Below are 22,207 nucleotides of genomic sequence, written 5' to 3' on the forward strand. Positions count from 1 at the left end.
AACAATCAATATTTTACTTCCTACACATGAGATCTCCATCAATACTTCCACTGGGAATGAACAGAGTGGTTTGGATTTCAGGGCAGAAAGGTCCTGCCAAGGCACCCCTGATGACAACCGCTATCTAATGTAGACTGTAGAATGGTCTTTGTGCAGGATTTGATGGGAATTTTGATGACTGGGCACTCCTTTTTCCGTGTTATATCTAGGCAGGTAATTGCCACCTAGATGTACATATCCTATTGTCCCCACCTCTTCCTGAGAATTTGACATTTTTGTTGGTGGTTTGGTCCACAGTTTGGCAGTATTTGATCATTTGTTTTCCAAGTATTGTAAGTGTAGTAAGCTTCGTCTTTGTGATGCAGACACTGGAGAGGATTGCTCCAGCTTGAGCCTTTGCTGCTTCACCCCTATTTGTTCTGTTGTTATTCACTGAGTTTTATTGTCTCTTTTTGGATTTTATTTTATTTTTCTTATTGTTTTGTTGTTCTTATTGGTTTGTTTGTATTTCCAGTGGGTTACTGTTCCCCTGCTTTTCCTGTGTTTTTTGACAGGCTGATCCTGAGGGAGGTGTATTCCTTTCAATGGTCCTGTATTGTAGAGAACTCAGAGTGTGTGGTGTATATTATTAGGACCCATTCCCTTTAAGTAGTCTCTTCTGCCACAGTAAGCCACCATCTCCGCTGCTTACTTCTGTTAGTTGTATTAGTTGGCTAATTAATTTATGGGGCTTGTACAATACTTCATATGCAAAAGCATTTGTGTTTGTTGTGTGCTGTGGTTGTGATTGTTGTCTGCTAATAGTCTGTTTCTACTTAGGTTGCTACCTGTGTGCTGTTCTATCAGTTGTGGGGGGGTTGGCTTATTATTGAAAATACAATTAGCAATAAAATATTTATTTGTGGAATCATATCCATGGTATTTTAAGTGTTTCTGAACCTGAGAGAACTCTTTGGACTCAAAGTATAAAATTTTTTAATTTCCTTGTGGTGAAATTCCCCTAGGTGGTTATCTGATAATCTCCTAGCACACTAAATTAGTGCAGGCCAACCTTCAATGTCTGCTCTCAGTAGAACAAATAAAATTGAGTAAATAAAATTGAGTAAATAAAACTCAGTTGGAGTTACAAACCCAGGAGACCAGCTCAAGTCCAAACCTCTAAAGGGACCTAACAGAATTCTCTTAATGACCTCCATCAAACAATATGTTGGCATCTCTGGAGCCATACACCTCTGTCTCACTGGCTGCTGCCTCTTCATTACTCTAGTACAGGGCAGGTGGTACAAACTACAACTAGTTGCTTTGCTGCCAGAGAGGAAGAAGAATACTGATTAGGGGTCAAAATGCAGATATAAAATACATGAGACCATTATGCACAAGCACATATCAAAGCTTTTCTTTTTAGGGCATGTATGTACAAACCTGCAATACATATTCATATAGATCCACTTACATCTGACATTATAACTCCTCACGTATACTGTTGAATAGATTTTTTTACTTGGAGGCACTCTCTTCTGTAGGTCCCTTAAAGTTTTAAAGGCAATTGTTGGGGTTTTATGAAAAAATGCTATGTGAAAATATATATTAGGTTGCTTTTATTCAGACAATGTCATTTTTGTATCAACTTGTAATTCTGACATTCATAAATAGAAGAGCTTTGAAACAATGTCAACACACATGTGTTGGCAGTACAAGGCACAGAGGGATGGAGGTGTGTGTCTTAAAATGTTGAGGGGGAGGGGTAATTTCCAAATAGTTTTTCCTTCCTCAAACAGCAAAAGCAGGAATACAGCTGGATCCAATAAGTTCTACAACTATAAAATGCTTTGTATTACTTAACTACACAGAACTGGTTACATGAACCCCAAACACACAAACAGTGTAACAACACTGGAGGTTAAAGCTTATTAAGCCTAAAACATGACATAGAAGATCAGGCCCACTGCAGGGCTTCTTGTTTAGTGACCTAATATAACATAAAGTAATCTTATTTAGCTAGTCACTCAATAAGTTGTTATGCCTATGGTTAGCTAAATTATTTACCTAGAGTTTAATGACATTACTAGAAACAGCTGCAATGTGTACTCCCACAAATCCCACAATGTTCTTGATGAAGAGTTCACATTTTTTGGTTAAAACTGAAACAACTTGAAGATATAACTAAAAGTATTAAAACTTACAAGGTCAGCTCAAAGTATTAAAACTGTTCAATATTTTCCTTATTTCTGTAACTCCTTTCAACCTCTTTTGAAATGGTTTTGGAGTGAAAGTTTACTACAAGCAGTTTGCTCCAAATAATAAGGATCATTATGTGTTTAAAATGAAGCAAACTGGGTAGGTTTGTACATTGAAGCAATTTGAACAGTTACTTTCCATAAACAGGATATAAAACAGAAATGTGGACATCATTCATTCTGATGAGAGACACACACAGAGAGCAAGAGAGAGAGAGAGAGAGTTCTGAGAGTTTTAAAGAAATATAATTATGTTTTTTTTTTTGCATGCTTCTAGGGTATTCCATAAAATATCATCTTCCAAGCTTCCATGAGCTGTAGAATGAGACAACAAAATTGCTTTTGGGAACATGTGTCACTGCTGGCCAGAAAACTTATTCGTAAGCTAAAATAAATTTTACTTTTAGGATTATTAATGCTAAATGTTTTAGTGGAAGAATAAAACCACTCATTTATGCAGTTATCTTTATGGCATTATAATTTGCAGTATTTTATTCAAGACCATTTGGACCCCAAAACCGCATGCAGTTCTATTCTCTGTGGAGAAACCAAAACTACCAAAACACCAACATTTTAGGGCACTTAAAAATTGCAGCAATCTGTTCTAAAATGTGTTTTAGTGGAATTTGCCTTTGGCATTTCCCTTCCATGCAGTAGCATTCCATTGTTAAAAAGAAGTTTCAGCTTCATTTATAACTTACCAGTACTCTCAACATAAAAAGAAAGAATAGAGGGAGAGAGAGATATATAGAAAGAGAAACAGGTCAGTAGATCAGATCAAGTCTTCACAGAAGTGAGAGATACAGCATTGTCATGCAAAAGTTTGGAAATCACCATGATATTTAACAGAACTGTCTAATCATGGTCTTCCATGGTCTTTTATGGTTTTATGGAGAGTCACTTTGGAATGGTTTTGTATAAGCAGTGGTTATATACAACAGACCAATATTCTTGTCCTGTATTTAATTCCAGTTCAGTTGAATTAATTTCTACAGAGTGGCAGAGTCTAACAGAGCAGCACTGACAGCAACGTAGGAAACATCAGTCATACGGGCTGATCTGACACTTGCAGACACACTATGCATACATCACCTTCAGAGTGTTACTAGCTGAAAAAGTAGCCATGCCTGGTGCAGTTACTATTTATTTCTTTGTGCAACACAATAACTACCTAGCTAACAGACTTAACCTAAAATGGAGCAAAGACCCAGCAGTATTCCAGTTAAGGTGCCAGGAGTGGAGGCAGATTCTGTAAATGTCCTCCACTTCTCTCTTTCCTCACTTCTAGAGGATGCTGACTTTCAGTTCCAGTGTGGAATGACATTGTGGGGCAATTGAAGGCTTATTTTCTTTCTTACATGTTGAACAACAAAGATGTCCCTGCTCTTCTGCATGACTGAGCTGCTTTGACAGGGCCAAGGTCCTAGACAGGTCTCTGTTTGCCCCAGGACAGATGGAAGAAGACTAGTTGGACCGACTCAAGGTCTTTGGGTATCTAGTGAAACACACTGCCTTGTAACATAGGCTGAACTAGATAATCTTTTTCATAAGCACTGTTTTCTTGGTATCAGTCACACTCCTTGAAAGGAAATAGGAAAGCAACTGGGCTTGTTTATGGTTAAATGAATTGGTCAAATTTTTTTTTTTAAACCGGGGGATATGGACTGTCTTAATAACTAGTCAGAGAATAAACAAGTTTTTCAGATCATCCAGCAAAGACTGACATAAATAGTATCAAACATCTGAATGTTCATTGTGGGTACTAACTTAGTGCATTTTGTTAAGGGAGGCCTTGTGTTGTAAAAAATAATGCACTCAATAAATTATGGTGCAGTAGGTTTCAACTAACTTGCACTTTCCAGTAATGGCTATGTAATATGGTGTAATGCAGGAAGCATGTTTTATAAGACATGTAAACTCAGACCAAATACATTACCGAATACTTTCACTCTTACTCTGTGTGTTTTTGAAAGGAAGTACTCCAGGTTTAATATTTTTTATATATAAAATTGTTACATTGTATCATTTATAATCTTGCACCTAACATCCTGGCTTTAGATTTCTAAAGCTATCTGGAGATAGCTTAAGAAATCCTTAACTGAAGTTCAATTAAAGATTGTACTGAATGGTTACAATGTCCTGCAGTAAGAACAAGAAAATCACATTAAGGCATATTTTGATTTAAAATGCATTCTGTATAAACATAAAATACATCCGTGACTGTACTGTGAATTTTTTATTTTCTAAAAGGTTTTTCCAGGTGGGTGTTGGAGAGTCACACTCATATGCTCAAAAATATCCTAGCTACTTCAAACAGCAGAACATAATTAAGAAAATATGAAAGTATAAGACAAAATAGATATAGGCTACATCAATTATTTTAATCCTACCTTTAAAGCAAAATATCAAAAATTGCCTGTGCGTATGATTGAGTTAGAACTGCTCAAAGGTTACAGTGAGTTGGTCTAATCACAAGCCCATTACAGAAAATCCTGTATATCTTTGCAGGAGTTAACTATTAAAGTGAAATATACCATGCAGCATTCTCAGGTTTAACCACACAAAGTTTCACAATTAATCACAGCTGTTAGCAATATTAATCTTTTAGACATAACACTCCCACTCGTGTGTGAGCAAATAAAAAAAAACTTGTTTGCCTTGATCCACTTCCAGTGATGGATATTGTAATGACATGTTTATTCAAAAAGTTGTGAAACATTTGAAACACATGGCTGCAGTACCCCTTTTCTGTACAGTAGGTCATTTACCAACCCCAACATACTGTTTAGGGTCACCTTGTGAGGTCAAGGATGTAACTAGAGATATGGGTGTTCGTGGCTCTACTGTTGACAGGTAAGATTCTAGCATGTAAAGAAACAAGGAAAGGGTAGAGGGGCACAAGAGGCAGGCGAGGGGAGGGAGGGAGGGGATGGGAGGAAGACAGTAAGTGAATAATTTTCTGCTTGTACAGGCAACTTAATCTCTATATATACTCAGTAGATTATGCTGGCTAACATTCTGCCCTGTGTAAGCCATTTATGAAATATATGGCAGACTAATGTGTGAAAGGCAAGTAATTTAGATGAATAAGTGAGATGTTTTATAATTTGTAAGCTTTAATCCTGTCTTGACAACTTCAAATTAATCAAAGTTTCAGATCCAAAGTTGTAAACTAGACCAGACACAACAGAAAAAAACATCTACTGAAACAATTCTTCCTACAGCATTTGCATTTTATATGCTTCAAAATGGCCTACTTAAGAGTGAGTCACCAGTCTCTTTTGTCTGTGAAACCTTCATGCAGTAGTCAAACATTGTGACTTATTCAGGCTGTGTGAGCCTTAGACATATATGCAACCAAAATGAAAAATACTTCACATCCTTATGTGCAATCCATGTTGAATTGAGAGCTTCAGGTGTGCATGGGATAGCCCCTGACTGTCCGACACACTGTTGTGAGCAAGCGATGGCAAGGTGCTAGGGGGAGGGGAAAGAGACAGACTGAGAGTGAGTGAGTAAGAGAGTGAGAGGAATAGTAGGAGGGGGCCTAATGAGAAGAGAATGTTGTCTGGTCTGGCTATTGTGCATTTTTTGCTGCAGCGTTCACCACCAGCTCCTGAGAAAGGGAGGAGAAAAGAGGGTGAGAGAGTGAGTAATGGAAGGAGGCTAACTGATAATGTCAAAAGAAAGGATGTCATTATAGACTGCTGCTTGAAGAACTCTGTCACAGTCCTAAAAGATCTCAAATTCAGGACTCAGCTACTAAGACTCAAGCTTTGTACCAAAAAAAGGAAAACAGAAAACAATTCTGAGATCAAATAAACAAAGAAGGTGTTTGCAGTATGTTTCCTGTATTGCAGAGCACAGACTGGGTGAAGACCAAGAAGCAATCACCCTGTGCCGTCCTACCTGGCTCTGCTTCACTTAAAACTACAGTAGCTTTTCTGGCGTGCAGCATTGTGAGGGTAATGTTGTAAAAGAGCTCTCCTTGGAGCTGTATATCAGCCAAAGAAGACAAGAAAGAAAGAAGGCACAGGAGCAAGGAGAGGCAAATGCTAAACAAGAATAGTTTTTGAAAGGAAAACAAAACTTACTGAAAACAGGAATAATCCTGGGAAAAGGCTCTTGTAGAAGCTTGTGTCTCACCTGACCTGTTTCCAGTGGAGCACTCCATTCTTTTTTTTTTTTTTTTTGTCCATGCAGAGACCCTGTCTGTTTCTCCATCTACAATTCTTGAAACTAGAAATGGGCTGGTTGCTGGCGTTGGGGTGCCTGGCAGTAGCAGTGGCTGTGGTGACTGGCTCAGAGAGGAGGCAGCACCAGGTGCAGCATGGCCCCTGTAGCTACACTTTCATCCTGCCAGAGGTGGAACAGTGCCAGCCGGCCAGGGACTTCCAGGAGACCAACTCGTTGCAGAGGGACTCTCCCTCTTCCCCCGAGACAGCCCATGCTAAACCACCCTGGCAGGACAGCAAGCTGGAGAGTCTGGAGAACACTACTGAGAACAGCACACAGTGGCTACAGAAGGTACTCCCACACATTGCCTGTATACTGTCTGTTTCTTCCTGTCTGGCTTCATGCATCCTCTTTCCATTTTAAGCAGCCTAAATTATGATTCTAGCAGTTAAATTAAGTTTGGTGCCAGTGCATTCTGCAGTTAATGTCATAAAATTCTGGGGATCTCTGATAGCAGCAGGCAAAAAAATTGTCAGTCTTTAGAATAGCCTTCCTGAATGTATGACTCACCCATAGGAAGCTGACAGTGTTGACAGGGTCTGAAATGGTATTCTAAGACCACTGAGAAGCCTGGACTCCAATTCGCAAGTTTGAAAGCAAGGACAAAAATCTGAGCCCAATCTCAATATCTTATCCCCCCTTCCAACCCAACCCTCTCTCATAAATACAGCAGCTATAGCACTTACTGTGACCTACATAGTATAATCTATCTTTGAAATACACATTTCATGTAGAGTTTTTGATTATAAACGTATCAATTCTAATGTTAGTGAGATTAATTCATGAGTTTCATCTGTGTTATTTGCAATCTTATCACAGCTTTCAGTGGCCCTTAACTCAGGTCTCTATTTGTGCTGAATATGTATTTTTAATTATTTTCGCCCATGATATTTTCCCAAAGACATGTTTTTTTAATTAAAGTTTTTCCTGAGTGTATACATTTTTTAAAGCATGTATTGTTTTAAAAATCCCCAAATAATTTTCTAGTGTTTCTCTTTTCCTCTTTTTTTGCCCTTTCTGTTCATATAAATTCCTTTTTTTTTTTTTTTTACACACCTTGATTTCACAGTTATTGAGTTTTACCAGCTGGTAATAAGTCTGCTGTCTGTATGACGTGTAGAGAATGGGGATGTCGAAACTTCAACTCCATTGTGAAGTCTCCCTCAGGATCTCTCTATAAACACATAGACAGGGATGGCGGTGTTACTGTTGTCTACATGCAGGCCGTATCAGAGATGCCAGAGCATGACGATGGGGTCAAACTATGCTCACATCCACTATGTCTGTGTATCTTGGGCCTGCTTTATGCATTTTCTATTAAACAACTTTTAATTGATGCAATAGGGACAAAAGCAGCAGGAAAAATATAACTGTCTGCTGTATGTAGTAAATTGTGGATAGGCCCTCAAAACATGGCTACATACAGACATCCATAAGCAGGTTAAGTGTTAGGCTTGATCTAAACGGTTAGATCTAAACTGTTAGATATAAACTGTTATTGTTAACTTTCTCTGCTTGCTGAATTCCTCTAATGTCATTAATCTCAAGAAAGCGTTGACTCATGTTGGGTTCATAGGGCTTTAAGCAATTTGTAGAATCAGCTTTGCATATGCATTCCTGTGACAAATATTCTAGCTAAAGGCCATCACTGAAATGATCTATCTACTGTATCACATCACATACATTACATTACCAGTGAAAAGAAAACAAATGCATGCAGTAAACAATAAGGCTTTCAGTGGAATTTCTGTGTAAGACAATGTGCAGAACAATATTCTAGTTACACAGCCATAAAGAATCATTCTAAAAAGCTGTTTTTTGCTGCTTAAATCTGGTTGAACCTGCTTTTCCATCAGGTAATAAGCAAAAGGACAAACATATATTGTTTTACAGTCTATATGTGATGACAGGAGCCATTGGGGTGAAGAGATTATACAATAAATAATTTAAAACTTTAAGCAAAGAAAAAAGTACTACTGAACCTCCCCCACCCCTGAATTCTGTATACTGGTTTTATCCTGTGTCTTTGAAAGATACCATTCCTTTTCTCTGTATCTTAAAGTCAGGCGTTCATACTTTCCTCTTTCCTCTTCCCCAGCACCATGCTGTCTTAGACAGAAGTCAGTTAACAGGAACTGGCTGTTGTTGCCAGGCTCCTATGGACTAATGAGTGCCAAACGACCAAGATTCTGAGAGACTCTAATCCTTAATGTGTTAGTCACTGTTATTTGTAGAGGGATGAACACATACTGTGCATTTGCTACTAATGTAACTCATTTAAAACATTTGTAATATACTCCATTTCCCTTTCATAAATGTAGCTGTGAATTATGACTTAACATCTCTAAGAATACTATATTCTTTTAAACCTTTTCCAGTGTAGCACTTTAATATGCTATAATGTTTGCGTTCTTAAAAAAATGATATCTCATTGAGGAAATATTGAACTTAATATTAGGAAATATTGTGCTTAATATTACACGGCCCAGTGCCGGTCTGGCTGAATTTGTCTTCACTATGTCATTGCTTGAGAAAGGCTATATCAATTTGAGGTTTGCTTAATACTCACAGATGGATGGATTTTACAGCTCACGTAAAATACAATATTGTTGTTTTCCCCATGTCATGGTGAATAATAAATTAAATCAGATGAACAATTGTGATTGCACCCAGGGATCACACGTAAACTTTTCAGTACAATGGTAATCACAGCTTAGCCAAAGCACATTGTAGAGAACGCACAAAGACTGATTAACTTAATGTCTAGCTGTTGTTTAGTTACAGAGGCAGACCATGGAGATGGATGAGTGCACCCTCCAGCCCTTGTAAGAGTACACTGTATTAGACTGTCCATTTGTCCAAAATTGAGCCAAGTTCTGACAAAAAGATGGATAATTCAGTAGCTGCCATGCTATAAAGCTTAATTCCCTTTGTGGGTTTCTGCTCCAAGGCTGGCTTTGCTTCTTGAAATTTTCATATATTGAAATGACCAAAATAATTCCTCAAATCCACTCAATAATTTTATAAGCCTATCATTGAAACTGAAAAGGACAATCCTAAACAGGTTTGCACTGAAAACGATCACAGGATTATCAAATAAACACTAGGCTTGCCAAATGTCTCTATTTCTCTGCCCCAAGGAGGAGTTTTTTTTTTTTTTTTTTTACATCAGTGCACTTGCTGTATCCATGCTTCGAGCTTTTGCACAGAATGAAGCAGATACATCATCTGTAATGGATTTTGGTGCAATGGGTATTTTTCCGCCAGATGCATATTTGGACAGAGCTGGTGGTCTCAGCCCACTGTGTTCTCTGTTGTACTCACAGCTAGAAAGTTATATCCAGGAGAATGTGCGCTCAGAGATGGCGGAGATGCAGAGGAATGTCATTCACAGCCAGACGGCTACCATGTTGGAGATAGGAACCAATCTTCTCAGCCAGTCAGCAGAACACACGCGCAAACTGACAGATGTGGAGACTCAGGTGAGGCAGATGAAACGAGACTGACAGCATCTGTTGCAACATGAGACATAAGAGTCAGGAAATCCGGCACATTTTCTCTGTGATTCAGGCAATAAATCTACCCAGTCCTCAGTATGACACCAGGAAGTTTAGCATGTTCTTATCATCTGAATGCCATTGTCTCTTAAAGTTAGCAAAGACAGAGTTTGGTCATATTATTGTTCAAATTATCTACCAATGTCAAGCTAAAACTAAAAAAAAACCTTCTGGTCTTAATGAAATTCTTGCATTTAAGGACACATGATACATGTAATTTCAAACATTGTAGCTCCATTATCTTTCATTTGCATTTATTTATCATTACCTATTGCAGCAGAGGCAGAAATGTGTGGAAATGCTCAATGGTGCTGGATAACTGACAAAAATACTATGACAGTAGCCCAACTAAAACAGGTGTACTGTTTATCCACTCAGAGATTAATTATTTAACATTGTATTTTGTACCTTTAAAAAAAAAAAAAATCCTTAGTCTTCCTTTCTTTGACAGCAGTCCATTACACATGACAGCACAACCTGAAAAAACATTTGAGCACATGTTTATTATATTAGAGTATCTGTCAAAATAGTTAGGCTTATACCCATGGTGAGATAATCACTGGGTAAAACATGAACCCCAGATAAGACACTGAAAATGTAAACAAGTTAGAAATAGAGACCTTTTGAATCCCACGCTTCAGTGAGTTAACACTTTATATTGCATGAACTCAAACACTGCTAGATTAAAACTGAAAACAAGGTAAACAAAGCAAATAATATTATTTAAACTGTATGACCTCTTTCTCCCAAATGACCCAAACTTACAGCATTCAGATATGATTTATGATAAGTATATGAACAACTGAATATAAGTAACTGTACTATGACTGTCAAACATTACAAAAAGCTTACCACAATCTGGCCCTGTTTGCAGGTGCTGAACCAAACAAGTCGTCTGGAGGTACAACTATTGGAGTACTATCTTTCAACCACCCGGCTGGAGAAGCAGCTTGTCCAGCAAAATCAGGAGGTGTCCCGCCTCAAAGTCAAAAACAGGTAAAACCTCCAAGGGACTGAGCTGTCTGTGACTCTAGTTACGTCATTTCACTAAGTTCCACCCTGTGCTCATGGAGGAGGTGTAAAAGCTTAGAAAGGGTCTGTTCAGAGTAGGGCCCCTTTGAGAAGTCAAGGTGTTGTGAACCGGTCATTTGTGATGCAAGAGGAGTATTTGTTTTTGCTATTCCTTTCAGCTGCTTATCATTCAAGCTTCTGAGCAAAGTTTTTCCTAGAAAAAGAGAGAGATCACCCTACACTACCCATTCTGTATTGGCATGTTTTTCTCTGTCCTCAATTCTAACATTGTGTCTTCAGAGGAGAGAATTATATGTGTACAGTCATTCTGCAAACAGTGATAAGGGAAACAAATACTTTCATATTGAGGAATGCATACATGAGCTTTTTTTTTTTTTTTTTTTTTTTTTTTTTTTTTTTGCATATGTTACATACAGATATAAGACATATTACTGTAAATAGCTATATAAAAATGGAATAGTAAGATAAGTAGATCTTATAATACCAAATATTATAAATCATCATTCCCTCCATTATTAAAGCAAAGCTTTACTTATGTGTTATTACTTTATGTAAGCATGAGGCCCTAGCATAGCACTAGCATGGAGAGCAGTCAGAGGGATTTATGGAATGATTTTTCAATTGCCAAAGTGACTTGTTCCATGTGCCTAGATTGTTTTAATAAATAAGTTGTTAATAAGAGTTATATAGCTCAGACCAGCAAGATTTATCATATCAATTTGGAACACAATATGATGCAAACTCACACAGACTGTCAGAATGTTACCTTTTGGTTGATTGTGAGGCCTAGCCAATAGCACCATCTGGGAGTCCTAGGACTGGCCAGATGTTTCTGGGAATTTAGCTCCACTAGCCACTCGAAGCAGTAACTGTGACAACAAGAATGCCTCAAATGTTTATTCATATGCCTGTGGGTCTTTATCTAGAAAGATAAAGAGTCATAGTTAAACTGCTCAAAATGTGGTAATAAGATTAATGTGGTAATAACAGCCTTTAAATAATGTTAAGGCTACAGAAGTCACACAAAATGGGTCACTGTAAGGATGAACGAAAAGGAGGCGAATGCAATTGCGATGAAAAGTGAGATTTATTAGGAGCAAATCCAAAGTCAAGGTCGTTAGGCTAGTCCAGACAACATGACAAGACCAAGGGCTAGGGTACACGAACAACTAAACACGAACAGCGGCTAGAACAAAACACAGGGATGCTTGCGTAAACAATGGTTAACATTGCGTAAACAATGAATTAACATACAGGCTATGAAAAATAAACACAAGCTACATACATTCAATGAACAGCAGAGATACAGTGAACCAGACAAGGTTTAAATGTATAAACTAACTCTAAACCAGACACAGGTGAAAGTAATAACAGGCGTGGAAAAACAGACGAGGGGGCGGAGAAAATGAAACCAAGGAATGGAACAACAAGGAAGCAAAGGAAAACAGAGACATGACAGGGAAACCATGGAAACAGGGACACCAGGAGGGTATCCATTCGTGACAGTCACACTTTCTTATATGCCACAGCCTCCTGGAACAGCGCTTTCTTGATATGGAAGCCAGACACAGTCAGGAACTGCAGGCAAGCCAGCAGGAGAAAGAGCAGCTGCAGGAGCTACTGGACAGGCAGAGCCGCCTGGTCACCCTGCTCGAGGGACAGCTGGCCAGCTCGACCCGCAACAGCACACTGCTCCAACGCCAGCAAGCTGCTCTCTCAGACACTGTGCAGCAGCTACTGGCCTTGGTAACCCACTGCAATGGTCAGTGCCAAACTCTCACCCACATCTATCAGGCAGTCTGGAAAGCATTAGCGTATTTCCGGTAAACTTAACCGAGAGACTGTGGGCCAGATGGTTTTGTCTGAGTATTATAGGGTGCTGCTTTCTCAACATGGGATTACAGGAAGTTGCTATGTGGATACATGGCATGCCTTTTTAGTACACAATAAAAAACTTGCACTTATGTATATACCTAGTGCATATCTTGTGTCCTGCCAGAAATTACCAGCTCCTCTAAAGAGAAGGTCATGATCTTCAGAGACTGTGCTGATATATACAGATATGGAATTACAGAAAATGGAATATACAGCATTCACCTTACCAACAGCACACAGACAATTAAGGTAATTTTATGATATATATATATACACACATACACATACATAATTTAACCCCCAAGAAAGCGAATATGAACTACACACTCTGTACTGCAAAGCAGCTGGTAGCATGAATCTTTATTATTTAAGAAATAAAGTGGTCTCTTAGTGAGGCTGACATTTAGGTTTATTTCTTATTTATTGTGATGACCACATTTTAATATAATGTACTTTAGAGCCCTGTTCTGCAAACGGTGGAAGGAATATGTAATGCTGGGGAAGAGAATGCGAAACTATGAAAGAAGAAAGCATTTTCCCACAGGCTCTGATGTAGGGCTGTCTGATTCTCAGTGTAAGATTCCTTTTCAAGTAAGGGAGCCCAGCTCTTTCCCTTGTGGTTTGTCCTGGCTATTACAATCAAATCTAATTTCTGACAGGCTTTTTTAAAAAGATATTTAGAAAAAAAGACATGGGAGAAATTGTTTTTGTTATTCATTGGCCTTTTTATGTGTACTCACTCCCATTTTTTCAGCGTTTCCTGTGGGCATAAGAGCCAGGTGTTTGGCATGTGTTTTGTAGTTTTGTGCCAACTTTTAGTTTAAAGCAGCAGTGGGAAAGCTAATAGACATGACATCACCACTCTTTCAGTCTATCCCCTATAGCAGCAAGTTAGGTGGCTTGTTTTATGAAGAACAGGGGTGATAATTCAAAATGTTTTTAAGATAGGAAATCATTGAACAGTACTGGAGGTATTTGTATTTATCCTACCACTGTTCTGAAACAATACTGATTAAAAACTCTCACATAGGGTAGCGGACACAAAATGGTGCTTTTTAACAGTCGTAACTTTTTGAGCATATTTGAACTCAGCCATGGTGACCATGGGCATGGGGGATCTGTATTCTATACTGTATCACTGCCTCTCTGTGTGTTTTTATGACACACTGACATACTGCTGAATGATTTAGCATTTTCTGATATATTGAAACCTGTCATGGTGAATAGCACAGAATGGTTAAATAGCAATGATTACTCTTGGGAGATTATGCAAAATAGAGGTTAAGCCATAGCTAAGGCAGAATAAATTCCTTCTGTGATCTCAAAGGTAATTTGAATATGAAACATTGAGAATCAATCTGTTAACCATCAAGTGAATGGAAAAGCCAAATACTAAAGAGATGTATATTTTAAAACATTGAAACAGTTGCTATTTTCAGGTTTTAAAATGTATATTTAAAGGCCAGGGTTATGGTTTACTGTATATTGGCTATACCAGGTAATTAGATTAGATTTAGCTCTGTTGGGAAAAATGTGTTTAACTTATCTTAAGATGTTAGTTTAACATCTGTTGATGTGGCCCTTTAAATTTCATTCAGTGTGTTGTGAAAAATCAGAAACAAGAGATATTACACTGGTTACAAATAACGTATTGCCTAGGTCTGAAACTAGTATTGATGTAGGTTAGTGACCTAATTATAAATAATTTAAATGTGCATATTTTTAATATTTTCCAATTTTAAAAAATTTCCCTGTGGGTGTGACGGCCTGAGTGCAGCAGGGCACAGACCCCTTGGATGTTGAAAGACATTTAATGACATAAAACATACAAGACAATGATGGCACTCATACAAAACATTAACGGTGAACATTATTACATTAACAATGTGAACATTTATAACGATGACAAAGGCTAAGCAACAGTAACAGTGATTATACAAAACATTAACGCTTACAACAACAACTACACCTACAATGACACACACTGAAACACATACTAACTGGGGTTTAAATAGACAGACAAACACGTAACGATAAACCCCATGCAGGTGTGTGTCCTTATGGAGGGCGTGGATACAAACAGACGTGGTTTCCCCTGTACGCGGCGGGCCGCACCACATAATTCGTGGGGGGAAGCATTCCATGACAGTGGGATTCATGGGATTTCTATTTTTTTAAAGGATACGAATGTTTGTAGTTTTCCAAGAGAAGGGCTATGTTTACTGAGGTTTATTCTATATATAAATCTGCCATTTCAAATATCAGATTCTTAATACATTTCATTTTTCATGTGGCTTGTGCACAGACCAGACCAGTAGTAAATAGTAAATTAAAGCTCAACATGAAGACTGGCTTCATGAAATATAATGCTGGAAAAGGGTGAATACAATCTTGAGAGTAGGCACAGCCATAAAAAACACGCACCACTCCTATCCCTGTCCTCATGTAGACAAGACAATTCATCCTCCTCTTCCTAGTCCTACAGTCCCCATGGTTCTGTGAGCAGTCACTGGTATGGCTTTCCTTCCCAGAGGATTCTGAAGATGAGCACTGCTTGCAGTAGTAGAGCTTTATTTCATCATCAGGTTTAAGATGGCTTCCTGTGCTCTCATTCTCTCTCCTAGAATTACTTTCAGTTTATTACAATGCCATGAGATATGCTAGAGAATGGCAAGAAAATTCTTTAGAGCCCAAAAGGTACAAAAAAGTCTTTAGACAGTTCTTCTTCTTCTTCTTCTTCTTCTTCTTCTTCTTCTTCTTCTTAGTAGTAGTAGTAGTAGGAGTAGTAGTAGTAGTTAGTAGTAAGTAGGAGTAGTAATATTAATAAGATAATGTAAATAATTAGTTCCTGGAGGGCACAACCTCTTTCATCCTTCACTTGTACAACCTAGCCTCATATTCCAAATATAAAAGTAGTTTGGAGTTTATGAGAAGCTTTGTTATGCCATTTTCAGATGATTCTCTATGGCTTTGACTCACTAGGTGTTCTGTGACATGAAGACTAGAGGAGGAGGCTGGACTGTACTCCAGCATCGCTTTGATGGTTCTGTGGAGTTCCATCGTAGCTGGGAAGAGTACAAAATGGTGAGAGTCCCTACATACATGTGCAGTTGTAAACAGTGCTTCAATGTTTAACACTGATTAATGTGTGTCCAAGTTTTTATTTGATTACTACGATAACTTAACTTATGGTAGAGTCTCAATCCCCAAAGTACTGAAAACACAAATGTAAAATGGCAGAATAGGCAGAGTCTAGTCATCAGTTTTTTCTTTCATAGTGTGCCTTCTTGTGTTCTTGTGTCACTTGACATTTTTACACCTGTATTAACTCAGTATTGGTTGGGGAGCTCCAAACACTGGCCTCAATACCAATTTATAACTAACTCCATGGTTAATTATTTTATGTATACTCTAGATAGTTCCTCTAGTACACTCTAGAAGGCTAGGTAATGAGGAGAGAACTGAATTGTGTTATCCTTCTACTGAGTGTTCTTAATGTTAATGATTCACTGCAGGACACACTTAAATGCAGTACACAGGATATAAAGCTCTGATTTAATGACAGAAAGCTAGATTTAAAGCTCATTTGAAAGCCAATGATTTGCTCATATAATATAATGATGCTCAGTCCTTAGGCTCTGCCTTAGATAGAAACCTTTATTATGTTTTTCAATGAGGCAACAATAGTAATTTGTCTTATCCACTTCAACAGATAAATTACCATTGCTACTCTGGGAATATTCCACTCACAATAGGCTATGAAGACCAAAAACTTTTCTCCCTTTTTGCCCATCATTTATTTTGCAAGAAAATGTTTTTACAAGTGGATGATAAACATTTGGTCCAAGTTTGAGCGTGGGATTAGACCTCCTGGATGGCAGATAAAGTGTGTGCAGAGGTTTCTGGGTGCCTGATCACAGTTTTTAAATAACACTGAGCAAATGCTGTTTAATGAAATAGTGTAGTCAGTCAAAAAGTCAGTCAAAAATACATTCAATTAATTTAAAGAGATTGTTCTAGGGGTAAGTGTGCAAAAGCACCTTTACAGCAGATGTAGATGTGTACCAGTGATGGAGTAAGGTCTTGAATGTTCATCCATTACACAGGGATTTGGAGACCCCTCAGGAGAACATTGGTTAGGAAATGATTTCATCCACGTTCTCACCACCTCCCAAGACTATACTCTGCAAGTCCAACTAAAAGATGTGGAGGGAAACCAGGCCTACTCTCAGTACAACAATTTCCACATTGATGGAGAGGACAAGAAATATAGGTACTGATGTATGTTTTACATTTAAAGGATTAATAGACCAGAGAGCTGCAGAGGTATTTTAAAATAACACGACTGATTTCACCTTTCAGAGTGACTAAAGCTTTCAGGAAAGAGAATGTTGAAAATGTATAAATAAAATGCATATGTGTAACATGCACATGTATAACATGTACCCAAGCAAACTTAGAACAGATCCTTATTATGTTTCACCATTATTGTGCTGGGTGTAAAAACATTTTTTCTTATCCATTATACACAAATTAATTTTCTCAATTTTTATCTTCTCTTAACATCATCACCCTTAAATACATCCATCACAATGCACTGTTTGCTTTCCATTTTTCTCCACATCCCAGCTTCTGTCAGCCTGTTCTTCCTAAAGGTAGAACAGGATACTAGGAAGATGCTTGCCTAGTACTTGGAGTTGTCATAACACTGCAAGATCAGTCTTTGCCTCCAGATATCTGTTGCAGTGAGAGCACCAGGCATTGCTTGTGGGCATAATTATAGTGTGAATGAACCAGAAACAAAAATATAATTTACTTCAAAATAAATTAAGAAAGTGTGGACAAAGGGGCACAAAGAGTTACATGTGTCCATGAAATCATCTGGGCTTGTTGAAAAACAAAGTGTGTGGCTGACCACCTAAACAACTTGAGAAGGAACGGTTAAATCCTTTGCCAGATCCCACTGTGTGTGGTTCCTGTTTCACCTCATACCGTTATGTGAATCTTATTCGCCTGCTGAGATTGCTGGCACTGCCTCTGGTGTGTTGTGTTCACATGGATACAGCCAGCCAAAGGACCTGCAGTGCAAAGATGTATTCTGGCCAACAAGCTCTCCCACAGACCATTGCTGTGTGGTCTTTTTCTCTGGTGTTTTCCATGCTGAATATGTAAAATCATGCATCATGAGTGCAGGCAACACATTATAGATAATATAGGTCACATAGTAATACTCAGCTGAATGCAAGTTACTGAGGGCAGTCACAATGAAAGCTCTTCATATGATATATTTTTTTGAAGATACTTCACAAGTGCCTTATTGGTTCTATATAACAAATGTGAAGTTCAGGTCGGAGAGTTTTAAAGTACCATAAATTCCATGACACCTGAAAACGTCATTGAATGTAAAGTGTATGACTGGCCTGAAAGCAAACAAAATCCTTCAAATGTAATTTGCTTCACACAACAAGACCAACATCTCCATATTTAGGCCCTTGCTGAAAACATTTGTAACCTGCACTCCGATTATTTTCTTCAGTGTTGTGTAACAGCACATCTGATGCTATCTTTTCTCCAGTGTACATGCTCATGGTTTTAGTGGCACGGCTGGTCATACCAGCAGCCTGACCCGCACCGGCACCATGTTCAGCACGAAGGACCAGGACAATGACCGATGCAGCTGCAAGTGTGCACAGATGGCCTCTGGGGGTAAAAATGTGGCCTCATCTATTCATAGGCCATTCCAATTCCCTCAGCCTGTAATAAGCCTTTCATTACATTATGCAAAGGAATTTTCTCAGATTCCTTCATTACCAAAGATCATCACATTACCATAAAATTATTGTATTGCAATGCAGTCTTCTGTCTCCATGGTAACTGAGGTGAGAGTAGTAAAAATGCAATTTGTTTTGATAAAGAGTAATATTGCTGACCTGAAATAAAAATGCCTTAGAAATAGATTCATATCAGGTTTTGGTGATTTTGTCAGGGACCAATTGGCAGAGTACACTTAGGAATGAACACTAATTACTATCCTTTTCTTATTATAGGATGGTGGTTTGAAGCATGTGGACCATCCAACTTGAATGGAATCTACTATGCTGGCGTCTCCAATGTAATGCGTTACAATGGCATCAAGTGGTATTACTGGAAAGGGCCAAGCCTAATAGTGAACATGACAACTATGATGGTGCGTCCTGTCAATTTCTAAGGGTGGGATGAGGTCGTCATATCTACAAGTTGTATACAGGCAAAGATGGCCAGGATACTGTTCACAGGGTGAAACTCACAGATGTTTTATTCATTCTCGGAATTTGCCAAGATATTTCCTTGTCTGTTTCCTGTTTGCTTGTTTTGGCCTGGCCAAAAGAGCCCAGCTGTGCCATCAGTGTTATTTCCCTGTATACAAAAACAGAATGCAAAGGCTGAGATTGCTGATCAGTGTCTGCTTGTGTACATGCTGGTAAGTTGGACTCTGAGCTCTTTGTATAATATGAACCATTTGTCCTTCCTCTCCTGAGAACACCCATGCCTATCCGCTGCACATTTCACTACTTTTCAGATACCTCTCTTGCTCTAAAATTATTTTAATGTGTTTAAGAGAAAATACTCCTATACAAGTGCATGAGATAATAAAATGGGTGTGTTTTGCAACCACATGTAATAAAAACAGATGTTAAATTGGCTATGGAGGTTGGTGCCTATAAGAAATGAGAACTTAAAGCTGATCATGCCACTGTCAGCTTCTGTTCATGGTGTTGTTGCCGCACCATGCTTGGTCTAATGCAGGGCTGTGGTTGACTGACCATCCATGCTGGGCGTTAAGAGGGTCAATATTAGGCAGCTACCATGCCAATCCTTTGATGAATCATCCAATAAAGGCAAGTCCCGTTGCTCCCATTAAATACATCAGAGAGGCTGGTCCTCACACTGCTGACCTGTTTTCACACTTAGCACTTAGCCAAACATCTGTGGTCATGATTTAACACTCTGCTCAATAACTCCATTCATCCAAGTTCTCTGGACTCATGAGAGAGAAGGGGATTACTCTCAATATACTACCATGTATAAGATCCACATCCTAACCTCATAAGCTACCACATCTCCACAAGCTCATCATCCAGTCATGAAAGTGCTTAGTGAACAAAATATACAGGTCATCAGCATCATTTGCAGTAAAATACTGCCGCCAATGCAGATGAGCAGAAATGAAGATGTAGTGCTTTGTGCATCTTGTGAGTGAATTTATATGCACACTGCACCAAGCAACACAACTTCATTATAAGTCCAGCAGCTGCCTGTGATAGATCATTGCTCAGGAGGAGGGATCCATCAAGGTGGGTTTTATGGAGAGTGTTAGAGACCTGATCCACCCTCCGGTTGAGGCCAAGGGAAGGGTCACCAGGCCTCACTGTAAGCTAGTCTCCCCTCACTATGGGCTCCCCTCACTATTTGCAAGAATTATTTGCATATTCTAGTCCAAAACGGTTTAGTGCACAAATGAGATGGCCCTCACTACTCTACTAGAGCTCTACCATACATCCATGCTTGCTGAGCAAGTGGAAAGAAAAATTGAGAGGGTTAAGGCAGGGGAATGCAATCAGAACACATAAATCTCTGACCCATGTCTGTTCCACATGGTAGACTTCATGGGGGCCAGGAGGACAGGTGAAGTCAGGGATGGGATATAATGAATCCAGCATTGAGTGTTTCTGATGATTCAGCAGAGTGGAACCCAGTGAAGGCCCTGGAGGGTTGAACAGGGGACAAATGGAAGGAGGAAAGCCGAAGAGACTTTGTGACCTTTGATATTGCTTTGTATTTTCTTTTTGGTCAATGCTATGAAGTGCAGTTTGGTGTAGAACACTTTTTAATGAAGGTTGGGTTGCTGAATAATCTTTTTAAACAGCAGGGGGCACTCTAGGCACAATGAGGACATGACAAGACAACGGTGGTTAAGGCTTTTTTTTTTTTCTTTTGAAAAAGAGAGCCTAAAAAGAAGGTACAGATTTGGAATTGAATGTTGATGGTAATTTGGTCTTTGCCTGCACCCACCTTGGTCTGTCTCATTTTTCTTCTCTTACTGCAGGTCCTCAGTGCACAATTCTGGCAACTCATTATTGTTATCGTGAGAAAACTGCCATGTAATATACTTCTTAAAAGATGGCCAACTGACAGTTACAATTCAGTTTAGGAATGGGGCGGGGGTGGGGTGGGGGGAGGGGGGGTCACATTTTATGCCCAGAAAGGAAGTTTCTTCAATCATTTAATGATATGTCCACCTAGAACTGAAAGGCAGTGTGACAGAAAGACAAACACTGCTCATTAATGTTTCTGAAACATAGTGTTGCAAATACAAGGCTATATCAGTAAGCTCAGTCATCTGTCAAGACTGCAGAGCTGCCTGAGTAATGATCTAACTCATTAGCACTTCACAGCACAGAGTCCCATTCAGTGCTATGGGTGTTGTCTGATCTTCAGTTAGCATGAACAATTTAACCACATTTTCATTATATTTACTGAGCATATTATTATAATGTATTGTGCCATTCAAAATGGCATTAAATCAACAGATATTTCTCATGTATCTAGTTCTTTTTTCTTTCTTTTTTTTCTATGAAAATAGTATATCTTCCCTAAATATCATACACGAACACTCCATGCCACCACATATATTGGGCTTTAATTAACAGATAGCTTGTGACAAAGTACACACAGATAGAAGCAATTACACTCATCACTGTTCTCATTACAGAACAGTTAGACAGAAGCTTGCTTTGTTATGTCAATGACAGGAGCTTCCCACAGAGGATGATTACGGAGCAGCGATGCTTTCTTGGTGAGCCCTATAGTGGACGAGGTCCCTTTTCTTCACTATTCCCTTTTCTTTTTCTTCACTATTGAGTTTCCTTCACTATTCTGGTCCCTTTCCTTCACTATTGAGTCCAGCAGCGCATTCTTGACTCAATAGTGAAAATAGGTAGCCTATATATTAATTGATTTCCAAAGGGGAAAAAAAAAAAAATTCATTCAGAACATTAATCCCTCACTCTGATCATATGAGACTTGTAGAGTGGCTGCCTTATGAAGCAAGTTAAGAGAACACCTAGAGTGGGCTAAGTTGTCATCAAAATAAAGGGTGTCTACTTTTAAGAAACTAAAATCTAAGACACTGCCTAATTACATATGTTATTTCACTGATATGATACCTTTGCTGTTTTTATTGCAAATTTGTAAATGTGTTGCAAAAAAAACCCCATTCCCTATACCATT

The 22,207-nt window shown here is 38.6% G+C and overlaps 1 protein-coding gene across 1 annotated transcript; it reads left to right on the forward strand.

Moving 5' to 3' along the window:
• Positions 1-5,419: 5,419 nt before the first annotated feature.
• On the forward strand, positions 5,420-19,626 carry angpt2b (angiopoietin 2b). Its single transcript, XM_027000902.3, has 9 exons — positions 5,420-6,764; positions 9,800-9,955; positions 10,905-11,026; positions 12,592-12,824; positions 13,062-13,186; positions 15,920-16,021; positions 17,044-17,210; positions 18,513-18,643; positions 18,985-19,626. The coding sequence occupies exons 1-9, from the start codon at positions 6,435-6,437 to the stop codon at positions 19,143-19,145; spliced, it is 1,527 nt and encodes a 508-aa protein (XP_026856703.2). The 5' UTR covers positions 5,420-6,434; the 3' UTR covers positions 19,146-19,626.
• Positions 19,627-22,207: the final 2,581 nt, after the last annotated feature.

Source organism: Electrophorus electricus, chromosome 2 (assembly GCF_041902795.1).
Source record: "Electrophorus electricus isolate QZ-2024a chromosome 2, ASM4190279v1, whole genome shotgun sequence".
Taxonomy (NCBI): Eukaryota; Metazoa; Chordata; class Actinopteri; order Gymnotiformes; family Gymnotidae; genus Electrophorus; species Electrophorus electricus.